The sequence below is a fragment of the Mus caroli genome, unplaced genomic scaffold (genome assembly GCF_978045245.1).
Source record: "Mus caroli unplaced genomic scaffold, Mus_caroli_1 scaffold_9, whole genome shotgun sequence".
Classification (NCBI taxonomy): Eukaryota; Metazoa; Chordata; class Mammalia; order Rodentia; family Muridae; genus Mus; species Mus caroli.
In genome coordinates, this window is record NW_028227264.1 from 86251677 (window position 1) to 86264175 (window position 12499).

The 12499-nt window shown below is 49.2% G+C and overlaps 1 protein-coding gene across 1 annotated transcript in view; it reads left to right on the forward strand.

Annotated features, from left to right (window-relative positions):
• Nt5dc3 (5'-nucleotidase domain containing 3) overlaps positions 1-12499 on the forward strand; it is a 54811-nt gene that overhangs the window by 24836 nt on the left and 17476 nt on the right. The window contains exons 3-9 of the mRNA XM_021174524.3: positions 1693-1767; positions 2470-2525; positions 7033-7123; positions 8115-8252; positions 11488-11548; positions 11940-12042; positions 12182-12283. Of these exons, the coding sequence (XP_021030183.1) occupies positions 1693-1767; positions 2470-2525; positions 7033-7123; positions 8115-8252; positions 11488-11548; positions 11940-12042; positions 12182-12283 (626 nt within the window). The remainder of the gene's footprint in view (positions 1-1692; positions 1768-2469; positions 2526-7032; positions 7124-8114; positions 8253-11487; positions 11549-11939; positions 12043-12181; positions 12284-12499) is intronic.

The following is a 12499-nucleotide window of genomic DNA, read 5'->3' on the forward strand; positions in this document are numbered from 1 at the left end:
GGACTGATGTGACACAGATCCAAGGCTCAACCACTGTGCAGCTTGGTGACTTGGGCAATTTCCTGACTCTAATCCTCAGAACTCTGAGCCACAAACAAGCAGGAGACATTGTCTCTTGCTTGCTGGGCAGTGAGCTTAGCACAGCACGGCTGGGAGATGCTTGTGACACTTCCCGACCCCATCCCCAGGCTAACGGAGGCTTCAGACTGCAGTGATGACCTCCTTTCAGTGAGCAGAACCACATCATCACGGCTGGTTTAGTGTGGGCTTTGGCACGTATCTCAGTAAATATGCAGAACCGTACATGGTGTTCAGAAGTCTTGAGAACACCCACGGGGAGAAATATCAAGTTGGGGATTTCTTGGCCCACACACAGGTGTAAGATAAATGAGCCCAAATGTGACATTTAAGTCAGTGCTTTGTGCAGCCTGACTTGAAAACTTGCCATGTGCCTTCAGGCAAGTGGTGCTAGGTGGTTCCAGGGAGCCAACAGCAGTGTGGCTTGGCAGGCTCACTGCGGGTCTTGATGCTTGCCCAGCTTTTCTTTCTGTAAAATGGGCACGGCAGCACCAACAGGCAGGCAGCAGAAACTGGCCAGTGGGTGCTCTCAGCTCTGGGTCTAGGGAAAGGGAAGGTCCTGGATTCTCATACAGTACAGAGGGGAGACTGACATTTTTGTATAACGTGATCGAGGATATGTACTTAAGAAACGGCAGACACCAGGCTGTCTCCAAAAGCTCTGTGTAGTCTCAGAGCAGTGGAAGAGGGTGGGAGCCACAGGGAGATGGTTCCCTGGGACATCACAGTGGCAGTGGGGTTCCCCAGCCGGCATAGCTGGGCAAGAGCAGTGAGCATACTGGGAGCTGTATGGATGATCCTTACAGATGCTCCTCCTGAAGTGACCTCATTTAGATGTCACGGAAATGGGCAGCTTCTATTGCTTAATATTCCCATGACAAAATCCTTGGCAAGGATAAAGCAGGAGATTTGGGCTTACAGCTTGAGGCTACAGTCCATCATTGCAGAGGACTTGGAGCAGGCCCCACCCCTAGGCTAGTGGAGACTCGTCACATTGTGTCTGTAGTCAGGAAGCAGCAAGAAATGCTGGTGGCCAGCTCAGTCTTTTTCATTCAGTCCCATGGCATGGTGCTGCCCATATTTAGGCTGGTCTTTGCTCCTCCATTAGCCCAATCTAGAAACAACTCAGACATGCCCAGAGGTTTGTTTCCATGGTGGTATTAGATCCCATCAGGCTGACAGTTAAGAGCGACCATTGCAGAGCACTACATGATGGTATTCAGTGTGCAGATGGGTTGGTTCAAGAGGATGAGGTCTAATCTCAGCCTGGACAAACGGACAGGGCTCGGGGCAGGATAGAGACATAGAGGACCAAGCCATGGTCTGTCCCTGCTGGCATCGCTTTCCCACCAGAATATAACGACTCCCGAGCCTCCATACAGGGCAGATCCGTGCCCATCCTGAGCTCAGTGCCCTCTTTTTCTTTCCTTTTTCTTAAAGACAGGGACTCAGGTAGCCCAGGCTACCCTTGAACTCAGTGTGTAGACTAGAATAGCCTTGAACTCCTGATCTTTCTGCCACACTTTGTAACTGCTGGGGGCCCAGGCGTGCACCCCCATGTCTGTCCTCTTCTTTCAGCCTTAGCTAAGCCATGTGTCCCCTCTCCTCTCTCAGTATCCTGCAGAAATCAGGAAGTATGAGTATGACCCAAGCTTTGCCATCCGGGGACTCCATTACGATGTCCAGCGGGTGAGTTTGATCTCCTGTGCTTCTGTAGTCTCTTGGTATTTGGAAATAATGTGCTGCTCAATAAAACCACTGGTCCTTTCCTTGGGGAATGGTTTGGAGTGAAGTCCTTTGGGGTTGCAGAACTGGATTATCCAAATATATTTGGTAGAGCTAATTGGAAGAGGCATTAGGAAGGCTTGCAATTGGGGTACTGTTTGGGAGTGCCAGCTAATGCTGGTAGTGTGGGAGGGGGAGCCAGCTGTCATATGTTTTTCCTTTTTCTTTTGCTCATATGCCATTTCCTTAGAAAGCACCTCAGTTAACAAGCAAAGCTTTTGGAAACTGCATGCAGTGGTTCTCAGCCTGTGGGTTGTGACCCCCTTGGGGGTTGAATAACCCTTTCACAGGGTTGACAGTATCTAAGACCATTGGAAATCACAGGTATTTATATTATGACGATTAACAGTAACAATTATGAAGTGGCAAGGAAAATAATTTTATGGTTGGGGGTCACCCCAACATGAGGAACCTGGGGCTGGAGAGATGGGTCAGCATTAAAGGCTAGGCTCATAACAACTGTATTCAAGGGTTGCAGCATTAGGAAGGTTGAGAACCACTGTGTTACGGAAACGTAATGGTGGCAGGATTTATAACAACCCTTGGATTACTCAGTTTGTATGCAAATTGGTATTCACATGTATGCACATGTTTATGTTCTTAAAGGCAGTGTTGATGAAGATCGATGCTTTTCATTACATCCAGATGGGAACAGTGTACAGGTAAGTGACAGTTCACTCACAGGCGTAACCCGGGGGGCGTCAGATCTCAGGTCCCGCCAGCGGACAGGGGTTGAGGGAAGTGTCCATGTGTAGATCGCCCTTCTACCACTTCCTAACTTGTTCTGGAATCCGTGATGAGGCCTGGTACACGCTAGTGCTGAGGGTTTGGCTATGGGGCTGCCTTCTGGCACTTGAGGGTGGGTGAGAAGCTACACAGGTGAACAGTATAGCCCAGAGCAGCTGGTGATGGTGGGCATGCATGCCCTCAGGTCATGGGGAGCCATCAGGAGGAGACTGGCTGAGATGCTGAGAGGGTGGTCCTGGGAGGAGGCCTAGAGGGGCTGGGGTGCTGGGGTGAGGGGGCGGGGAGCATCTCATTCTCACTACGATGGTTAAGGTGTCCTCTCCGTGCATGCAGGCATGCACAATATAGTTTCTAGACAGTGTGGCCACAGTTCTTAGTTCTGGTTCTCTGCCCCATCCTTAGACTTCAGTTGTTACAGTTGTCATTCTTTGTACTGACTCCTTAGGTCTCACCCGTGGACTCACAAACGGAGATGTGCACCCCGATCTTCCTTGTACGCTGTTTGCGTCTTCCTTAAGCTTACTAACTTCTTTTTTCATTTGTTTCTTTTCCTGCCCATGTGTTTCTGCTTTTTCAAAATGTCACATGGGTCAAACATGATTATTTTTTAAAAACCGAAAAACCAAAAACCCGACGCTGTCCTCCTGTTACGCTCTAGCCTGACTGCTTGTCTCAGGGTAGGCTTTGTTAGAGGACAGCGGTGTGGAATTGGTTCCAGGGATCAGACCCATATTACCTGTCACAGAAGTGAGGGTTGCCAGGGTTCGGAAAGGCCTCATCCAGTCTTCCTTTTGTCTCTATATCTCTGTCTTCGTCAGGGTTTCATTGCCGTGAAGAGACATTATGACCAAGGCAACTCTTATAAGGAAAACATTATATTGGGGCTGGCTTACGTCTCAGAGGTTTACTCCATTATTATAACAGGAAGAATGGCAACATGCAGGCAGACATGGTGCTGGAGAAGGAGCAGCAGAAAGGGACTGTGTGCCACACTAGGTAGATCTTGATTGAATGAGACCTCAAAGCCCACCCTCACAGTGAAACATCTCCACCAGTAAAGCCATATCTCTTAATAGTGCCAGTCCCTACGGCCAGGCATTCAAACCCACGAGTCTCTGAGGCCCATTCCTCTTCAAACCACTGTCTCTGTTTCTTCCCTGACCTCAGGGACATGTGTCCCTCCTCTTTCAGAGGTGTCTCACGGTGCACTTGAAGTCTTCGGCATATGGCTAGGTTTTAGGCTGTCTACCTACTTTCAACTCTTGCTTGCTTCTACACAAGTTTTTAAATTACTGGGTTCGTTAAGACTCTTAGTTGAGTAACTGAAAATGAGCACAAACTGGCTTAATAATAAGAAACCATGTTGCTTTACTGACTGCTGTCTAGGAACAGGTCTGGGTATAGGCATGGCTGACTCTGAGCTTGAAGTTGATATTATCAAAGCTCACCTCTCTTTCTCGTGTGTGTGTCTGGTGTTTTCATTTGTGTTGGTGTGTGTGTGTGTATGTGTACGTGTGAATGTGCTTGTATGTAGAGGTCAGTATCAGGTGACTTTCTCAGTCACTCTTTATTTTTTGAGACAGGGTCTCCCCTGTAAACTTGAGGCTCACCACTGTGACTAGACTGGTTAGGCAGCAAGCCTCAGGGGTCTGTCTCTGCTTCCATAGTACTGGCATGATTATAGGCATGGGGCTACTGTGTCCAGTTTATGCTATTGTCTGTTGTTGTTGTTATTGTTATTATTGTTACTATTATTTTTATTAAATGTGGGTTCCGGGGGGATCAACTTCAGCTCCTCATGCTTGTGTGGTAAGGACTTCCCTGACTTTCTGGCCTGGTGCTCCTCTCTGACTTGGTGCTCCTCTCTGGCCTGGTGCTCCTCTCTGGCCTGGTACTCCTCTCTGGCTTGGTGCTCCTCTCTGACTTGGTGCTCCTCTCTGACTTGGTGCTCCTCTCTGGCCTGGTGCTCCTCTCTGGCCTGGTGCTTCTCTCTGACTTGGTGCTCCTCTCTGGCCTGGTGCTCCTCTCTGGCCTGGTGCTCCTCTCTGGCTTGGTGCTCCTCTCTGACTTGGTGCTCCTCTCTGGCCTGGTGCTCCTCTCTATCTTGGTGCTCCTCTCTGGCTTGGTGTTCCTCTCTGGTCTGGTGCTCCTCTCTGGCCTGGTGCTCCTCTCTGGCCTGGTGCTCCTCTCTGGTCTGGTACTCCTCTCTGGCTTGGTGCTCCTTTCTGGCTTGGTGTTCTTAACCAACACTAGCTTGCATCCCCCAGCCTCAGCTCCAGAGAGAAGAGATGCTTTATTCCATTAGCAAAGCAAGTGGATGAGCTGGGGAAAAGTAACGGCCAGCCTCTGCTCCCCATTCCCCAGACTGCCTGTCTGTCTCATGCACCTTGCCTGTCTCCTTGTCTTCTGGAAATCCCCCCTTCCTATCCCCATCTATGGCCCACTGTGCCTGTCCTGCTTCAGCCTCCTGGCCTGAAGTGGCCCTGCTCCTTCCTAGGTCCATGTCAGGCCCTCCTCACCCTGCCCCTATTCCTGTTGTCCCCATTGTTTATGTGTGTAAGTCCCTTGAGTTGGCAGAGTGAGTATCCAGGGTGCAGAGTGGTGTGCGCCTTTCTCAGGGGCCATCTTCACTTCCTCTTTGCTGCCTGCGCATCCATCACTGGTCTCAGCAGGCTCCTGATGCTTTGGAAGCCTTGCTTTCTCTGTCAGATGGGCAGCTCCGGAGCCTGCTCTGTGCAGCTGGTTGCAGAGTGGCAGTGTGCGGGGTGGACAGGCAAAAGTGCATTTCTCCTTCCCCTCAGAACTACTCGAGAATAAATAGTGGGAAGAAACCTGCAAGGTTCACTTTCGATCCCATTTGAGATCTGCTGTAGGTTACACCCTTGGACTTGGGTTTCATTCAGCCGAAGCACTGGCTTCCAAGGGCAAGGTCAGACCTCTAGGGGGTTGGTGAAGGGAGGGAGGCCTTAGCCCTCAGCTCATGGTTCCGCTCATACTTTTGCTTGCTTTCTTTCCTTGTATGGCTCTGTCGATGGCTGCTTTGTAAGGGCTGTTCTCCAAGGTCAGTCTAGAATGGCCTGCTTTGCTAGCAGCGTCTTATCTGATTGCTGGAGCACAGAGTGTTCGTTTGTTCTCAGAAGGCAAGTCAGTCAGGCAAAATGTCATTGAACGTAATGGGCTGCTTTTAAACCTAATGTGGGGAGTGGGGAGAGGAGGATATCACATATCAAAGCAGACACTACATGGTGTGTGCACCTCAGTGTCAGGTTTACATGGTGTGTGCACCTCAGTGTCAGGTTTACATGGTGTGTGCACCTCAGTGTCAGGTTTACATGGTGTGTGCACCTCAATGTCAGAAGGCTTTGTGTCTGATCAGCCTGTTAGAATGCCTGCTGTTTGACTTGCCCCTGTAGAAGGCAGCCAGGCCCTCTGTGGTTTCCTAGTTACTGGTCTGTTTCTCAAGCTAGAGAAGGGTAGAAGAGCAGCCCTCTGGGATGGGCAACTCCAGGTGAGCATGTGACACCGCTCAGCCTCCTGGTGACAGAGGCCAGAATGACACTCAGATTCACTGGCTATGCAGAACTGGACTCGTTTGCAAGTTCCAGGGGCTGGCAGATGGTGGGTGTATAGAGAGAGGGAGGCCGGCTCTCGGTGTCACATAACAATTCTCTCCTTGCACTGTCTGCCTGCCTGCCTTGGGTGGTGGGTATAATCTACTTTGTTCCCTATGTTGAGTGACTCCTGTGTGACTTTTTCCACCTCGGCACTCTACATAGGGGACAGTAATGGAGGAAGAAGAATGAGTTAGAACAGGAATAACTGCTCACATGTGTGAAACACTCCAGCCCAGAGCAAGTCCTTGGGAAGCCTTCCATCACAGTGGGCTGAGAGCTGTAGAGACCCAGGATTTCAATCCTGACACACTGCTGCTTCCTGCTTTGCTAACTCTGAGGAAGACACATGACCCTTCTGTGTTCTTCTGTAGGAAGAACACCGACTCCTAGGACGGGTGACAAGCAGTTGAGCATCCAGATGTAGCCCCCTCCTTGGCCTGTCAGAGGTGTGATGTAGGATGAGTTACTGCTGTAAATCTGTTTTGTTTGTTGTTGTTTTCTGAGACAGTGCTTCTCTGTGTAGTACCGGCTGCCCTGCAACTCTGTAGACCAGACTGTCCTGGAACCCAGAGGTCTGCCTGCCTCTGCCTCCTGAGTGCTGGGACTAAAGGCGCCCACCACCACTGCTTGGTGTAAATCTGGAGCCTGTTAGTAACAGGGGCCAAACAGTAACATCCCACCCACTGGCTACAGCTGCTGCTGTGGCATGTCTCATGGTGATAACAAGTCTCCTGCCATAGTGGAAAACCCCATCAGTAGATGGAAGCCCAGAGTCTTTCTCTTTGTTGAGCGTCTGTATTTTTTGCAGAGGCCTCAGTGTTGTCCCTGATGAAGAAGTCATAGACATGTATGAGGGGTCCCACGTGCCCTTGGAGCAGATGAGTGACTTTTATGGAAAGGTAAGGAAAGCCACTGGGTCACCTAAAGCAGCCGTCTTTCTCCTCTATTTGGTAGTTTTGTGGCTGGGAAACATTTTAGGGAGGAAGGACTACTTTGACTTCTGGTTTTAGAGGTCTTGGTTCTGGGGCATTCAGGTCTATAGTGAGCCAGAACATTCCTTAGTAGGGTGTGGAGGGTGGAAACGGGGAGCAGAGGGAGGGAGAAAGAGAAGAGTTTGGGGCAGGGATACATCTGCTTCCTGAGGCTGGGCCCTGCTTCCTGGAAGTCAGCTGTGAGTCAGTCAGGACATTACTCTCCTGATGCAGTTAACAGCCTTACGATCCGGTGACTTTGCAGTAGCACCAGCGGTAAGAGCCTAGCCTTGAGCTCATGACATTTTGGGGAAGGGGCCCTTATAGCTGTTGGGCTCGCCTGCTGTGTGTGATTGGTGGAATCCTGAAGGGATTGTAGATGTGAGAGATTACAGTGCTGAAGAGCCACTGTGGGCTCTTGCTTGCTGACACCCCATCTTCTGTGATTTCTCCCTCTCTGGTGGACGGTCTTTCCATCTTTTCTTATCTACCCCATTTGTTGTCATCCCTGAGCAGGTGTGACCCCGCCCTTTGGTCTAAGTCACTAGGGGCTGTCAAAGGAGATGTATGTCCTGAGGTGGGCTGAAGCATTCTGGGACCTTTGCCTGGGCCTGCCGCCAGCTTTCCTCACCTCCGTGATCTCCTGAGAGGGAGTGGGAAGTGATTGTGAGGGCGGGGTGGGGGGGGTGGAGCAGAGAGGGAAAGAAGGAAAGGCACCAGGGAGGGAGTATCCATAGAGACTCGCTTACACTGAGGCTCAGGGACAAGGGAACATATTACCATCTCACTGGTAGAAGGTCCCTCTGTACAGAGGAAGCCAAGTGTGGGTTCCTGGAAACCCCTGACTTCCTGGTAGCCTCCTGCTGATTGTCACCTGGTTACCCGGGTCTGCATTGCTAAGCCTGCCTTCCCTCTGCAGAGTTCTCATGGGAACACCATGAAGCAGTTCATGGATATCTTCTCGCTGCCCGAGATGACCCTGCTGTCCTGTGTGAACGAGCACTTCCTGAAGAACAACATTGACTATGAGCCTGTGCACTTGTACAAAGACGTCAAGGTGAGGGCAGAGGGCAGGGGGAGTTCAGAGAAGGCCAGCTACTATCTAGGGGTGTGTGTGTGTGTGTGTGTGTGTGTGTGTGTGTGGTGGCGGGAGTTCGGGTAGTCCCGCTCTGGGCTCATTTGTCTCTGCGATTGACAGTGGAGGTCATAAAGGGACACATCTGTTTCAGAATTTGGGACAATAGGGGCAGCATGCTCTATCACAGATGTGCCCGCTGTGACCTGGACTTCTCTAATCCTCTGGCAGTCCTGCCTACCCTCTTACCTGAGCCTGCCATGCGGAGGTTATCTCCTTCACACAGGAGAGGCCACTGTCCCTGCCCCATTTCTTGTGAGGCAGAAGTCACCCAGAGAGACCCCTCCCCCCCCTTTTTTTTTTTTTGGTTTTTTGAGACAGGGTTTCTCTGTGTAGCCCTGGCTGAACTGGAACTCACTTTGTAGACCAGGCTGGCCTCGAACTCAGAAATCCGCCTGCCTTTGCCTCCTGAGTACTGGGATTAAAGGCGTGCGCCACCACGCCCAGTGAGAGCCCCTTTTCAATACTTAATTTCAAACATGATCACACATCTTTATGGGATACGGTGTGCTTTGGTGTTCACTGTACCCCATCAAGATGCCCAGGGATGAGGCTGGGGGTGGGGCAGGGAGAGATTGGTTAATAGGGAACCTTTTTTCTCATATCCACAAAGATCTGCCTGCGTCTGTATCCTAAGTGCTGGGATTATAGGCTTGTACTCCCGTATCTGCCATAGCCACAATTTCCTTTAATTGAAAATATTTTTCAAACAATATATTACGATCATGACTTCCCTTCCTCCCTCCCCTCCCCCAACTCCTTTTTTCCTCTATTTAGAGGCTAACAACAAAAGAAAAGAGTTAAAAAAAATAGAAGAAACACATACACATCGCTGAATTCCATAAGAACACGAGACCAGAAATCATAATTTACAGACAAAAGACCAGTTAAGGCCGGGCGTGGTGGCGCACGCCTTTAATCCCAGCACTCGGGAGGCAGAGGCAGGCAGATTTCTGAGTTAGAGGCCAGCCTGGTCTACAAAGTGAGTGCCAGGACAGCCAGGGCTACAACAGAGAAACCCTGTCTCGAAAAACCAAAAAAAAAAAAAAAAAAAAAAAAAAGACCAGTTAAGATAAAACATGCCCGAATAAAGCAATGAGACAAAAGTCTACAGCAATCCCACCATTGAGGTCATTTTGCATTGGCCATCCACAGCTATGCTAGGGCCTATCCTTACATGTGGATGATATGGCCAGTGAGACTCATTTAGCAGGAGACAACTAATTAAAATAGTTATATATTTTTAAAGATACAGATTTCTTTTTTAAAAATCTTTTTTTTTTAAGATTAATTTATTTGTTTTATGTGTGTAGGGCATCAGATCCCATTACAGATGGTTGTGAGTTACTTTGTGGTTGCTGGGAATTGAACTCAGGACCTCTGGAAGAACAGTCAGCACTTGTAACCACTGAGCCATCTCTCAGGCTCCCAAAGATACATGTTTCTATACCAAAATATTGTATACCCATGGCCAGTGTACATTTTGTTGTTTTAATTTTTTTGAGACAGGGTCCCTCCCTCTGTGTAGCCCTGGCTGTTCTGGAACTTGATATGTAGATCAGGCTGGCCTTGAACTCACAGAGAGTGCTTCTACCTCCTGAGTGCTAGGATTAAAGGCTAGCACCACTATGCCTAGCTCTGTGTATGTGTGTGTGTGTGTGGGGGGGGGGAGGGGCGTGTTTTGTCTACATGTATGTCTGTGTACTGTGTGTGTACCTGGTGCCTTAGTCTGTTGTGGACTACCACATGGTTGTTAATTAAACCCAGGCCCTCTGGAAGAGCAGTCAGGGCTCTTAACCATTGAGCCATCTTTTGAGTTCCCTCATCCAATGGAAATTTTTACTGTCCTGATTTCAGGGTTTTGGAGTTGAGGGCGCTCTGTACTTTCTCAGCATTGCTTTGATAAAAATTGGGCTAAGTTTCAATATTTAGTTTTTAGCTCTCCTTTTGAACACACAGACACTATATTTAAGACTCACTTGCAGCAGAGGAGAGAGGTTTATGTGAAGGTTCAGTTTTTCCTCTAAGGATTGCCGCCTCCAACAGCAAGGGCTTGCATAGAGTTTATGATGTTCTAGACTCTGTTCTGACGTGGTTTCTTTTGTTTTGTTTTTGACAGCCAAATAATCTTTATTAATTTTTTTCAAAAAGCACTTTAAGGATTTAATATATTCCAGAGTTTTGCATTAAATTGATACAGAGAACAGAAGAACTTTGTTTTCATTAATTATTTTTTCTTTTTTTAAAATTAATTTATTTTTTATACTCCATATTCCATTCCCTGCCCCCATTCTGACGATTTTATGTTTACTCTTCAAGCCTTTGCATCGATGCTACTATTTGTTACCCCAGTTTAAAGACACTGAGCACAGAAACCTTGACTGCCTTGCCCAACATCACACAGCAGGGCCTAGATTCTTAATCCATTCTTGGCTTGCATTTAACCATTCATTGCCTTGTGTGTTGGATAAAACTGAAGTGAGTGTGTGTTGAAGGTAACTGAGATGATGTTTATAGCCCAGAGTGGTCCACTCTGACAGAAATCCACTGACGAGACTTAGGACCCTGCTACTGGTACCAGAAAGTTTCCTGGCACTCCAGGAATCTAAAAAGGCCTGCTAGACATCCCCCACCCTGGAAGCAGAGCTCTGCAGTGACGTCTGGTGACACCATTCTGGCACAGCCCTCAAGCCTGCAGTGGACTTTATGTCTCCTCCTCTTTCCTGCCTCTGCCAGTTGGCCTGTTGCTGTATGGAGAGAGGAGGCGACTTTGTCCCCCTGCCTTTGCCTGGCCTTACAGAACTGTTTGCATGCAGAGATGAGGAAGGAAGGGCATGAGGATGGAGGGCAGGGACTCCCTTCATGCAGGCTGTCTGCCCTCTGTTGATCATCCTGCATGTAAACTGCTCTTTGTCATGTGAGACCTCATTCAGACTTACACAAACGACCTTTTCAAAGGAGGCGCTTGGAAATTGTATTGGCAACAGCCTCTGTCACTGTGGAAACACAGCGTTCCCTAGAGGCTTCCTGGGCTAAGTGGGCTAGTGTTGGGATGTGTAGACCGTGGACTGGCAGGAAGTGAGCCCTGAAGCTGTGCTAGCGGCACTAACTCCGGCTCCCTCAGCGTTTCACTGATGACGAATCTGCCTTTTCACAGGACTCCATAAGGGATGTCCACATCAAAGGGATAATGTACCGAGCAATCGAAGCGGATATTGGTATGTATGACTGCATTCTCTGTGTTGCTGTGTGGGCGTTTAAACATCTCACCCCAGGGGCTGAGCAGGGACCACAGGCGTTTCCTGAGGATTGCTAAAGGCCCCTGATCCTGGCAGTGTAGATGTCTGCTTTCTGTTCTAGAACTTGGTGTCTGTCAGTCTAAGAAGCTGTACCATATGATCCTTCCCTTCAATGGGGTGTGGGGGTGGGAGGGGTGGTCTCTTGTTTCCTGTGCCCTGGGCATTCACATACTTTCCAGAATCAACCTTCCCTGGGACCAAAGTTTCCCCACTGTGCCTAGGACACTGCTTACCCCAGGTACCCATTTCGTAAGTACCTGCAGAGGGCCTGATTCCATCCTGACTGTGTGAATGTCTTTCTCATCCATAGAAAAGTACATCTGTTATGCTGATCAGACCCGTGCAGTGTTGGCTAAACTGGCTGCCCACGGCAAGAAGATGTTCCTCATTACCAATAGCCCAAGTAGCTTTGTGTAAGTTCTGTCTTCCCTCACCAGCTGGTGGCTTGTGGGTCAAGTGCCATTCGTCTTAGTAGCTGGAAAGAAATAGTTTGCAAGAAAATAAAAACAGTTCATCCCTTTGATGTCAGCTCACCTGGCTGCCTTGTTCCAGAGACAAAGGGATGCGGTACATCGTGGGGAAGGACTGGCGAGACCTGTTTGATGTGGTCATAGTTCAGGCCGAGAAACCCAACTTCTTCAATGACAAGCGGAGGTGAGGGACGGTCTATTGGGGGACTTGACTGTACTTGTGAACACAGGCATAGCATGCCATAGTGAGAGCCAGTCACAGGATCACAAGCATCGGAGACATAGCTTCTGATGTGTAGCCTGTCTAACACTTCAGGAACAGCGGGATGGGCACATAGCAGACAGTGTTCTCAGTTGAGTGTGGGCTGCTGCAGTTCTGAGTCAGGCTTTAGAAACTGAG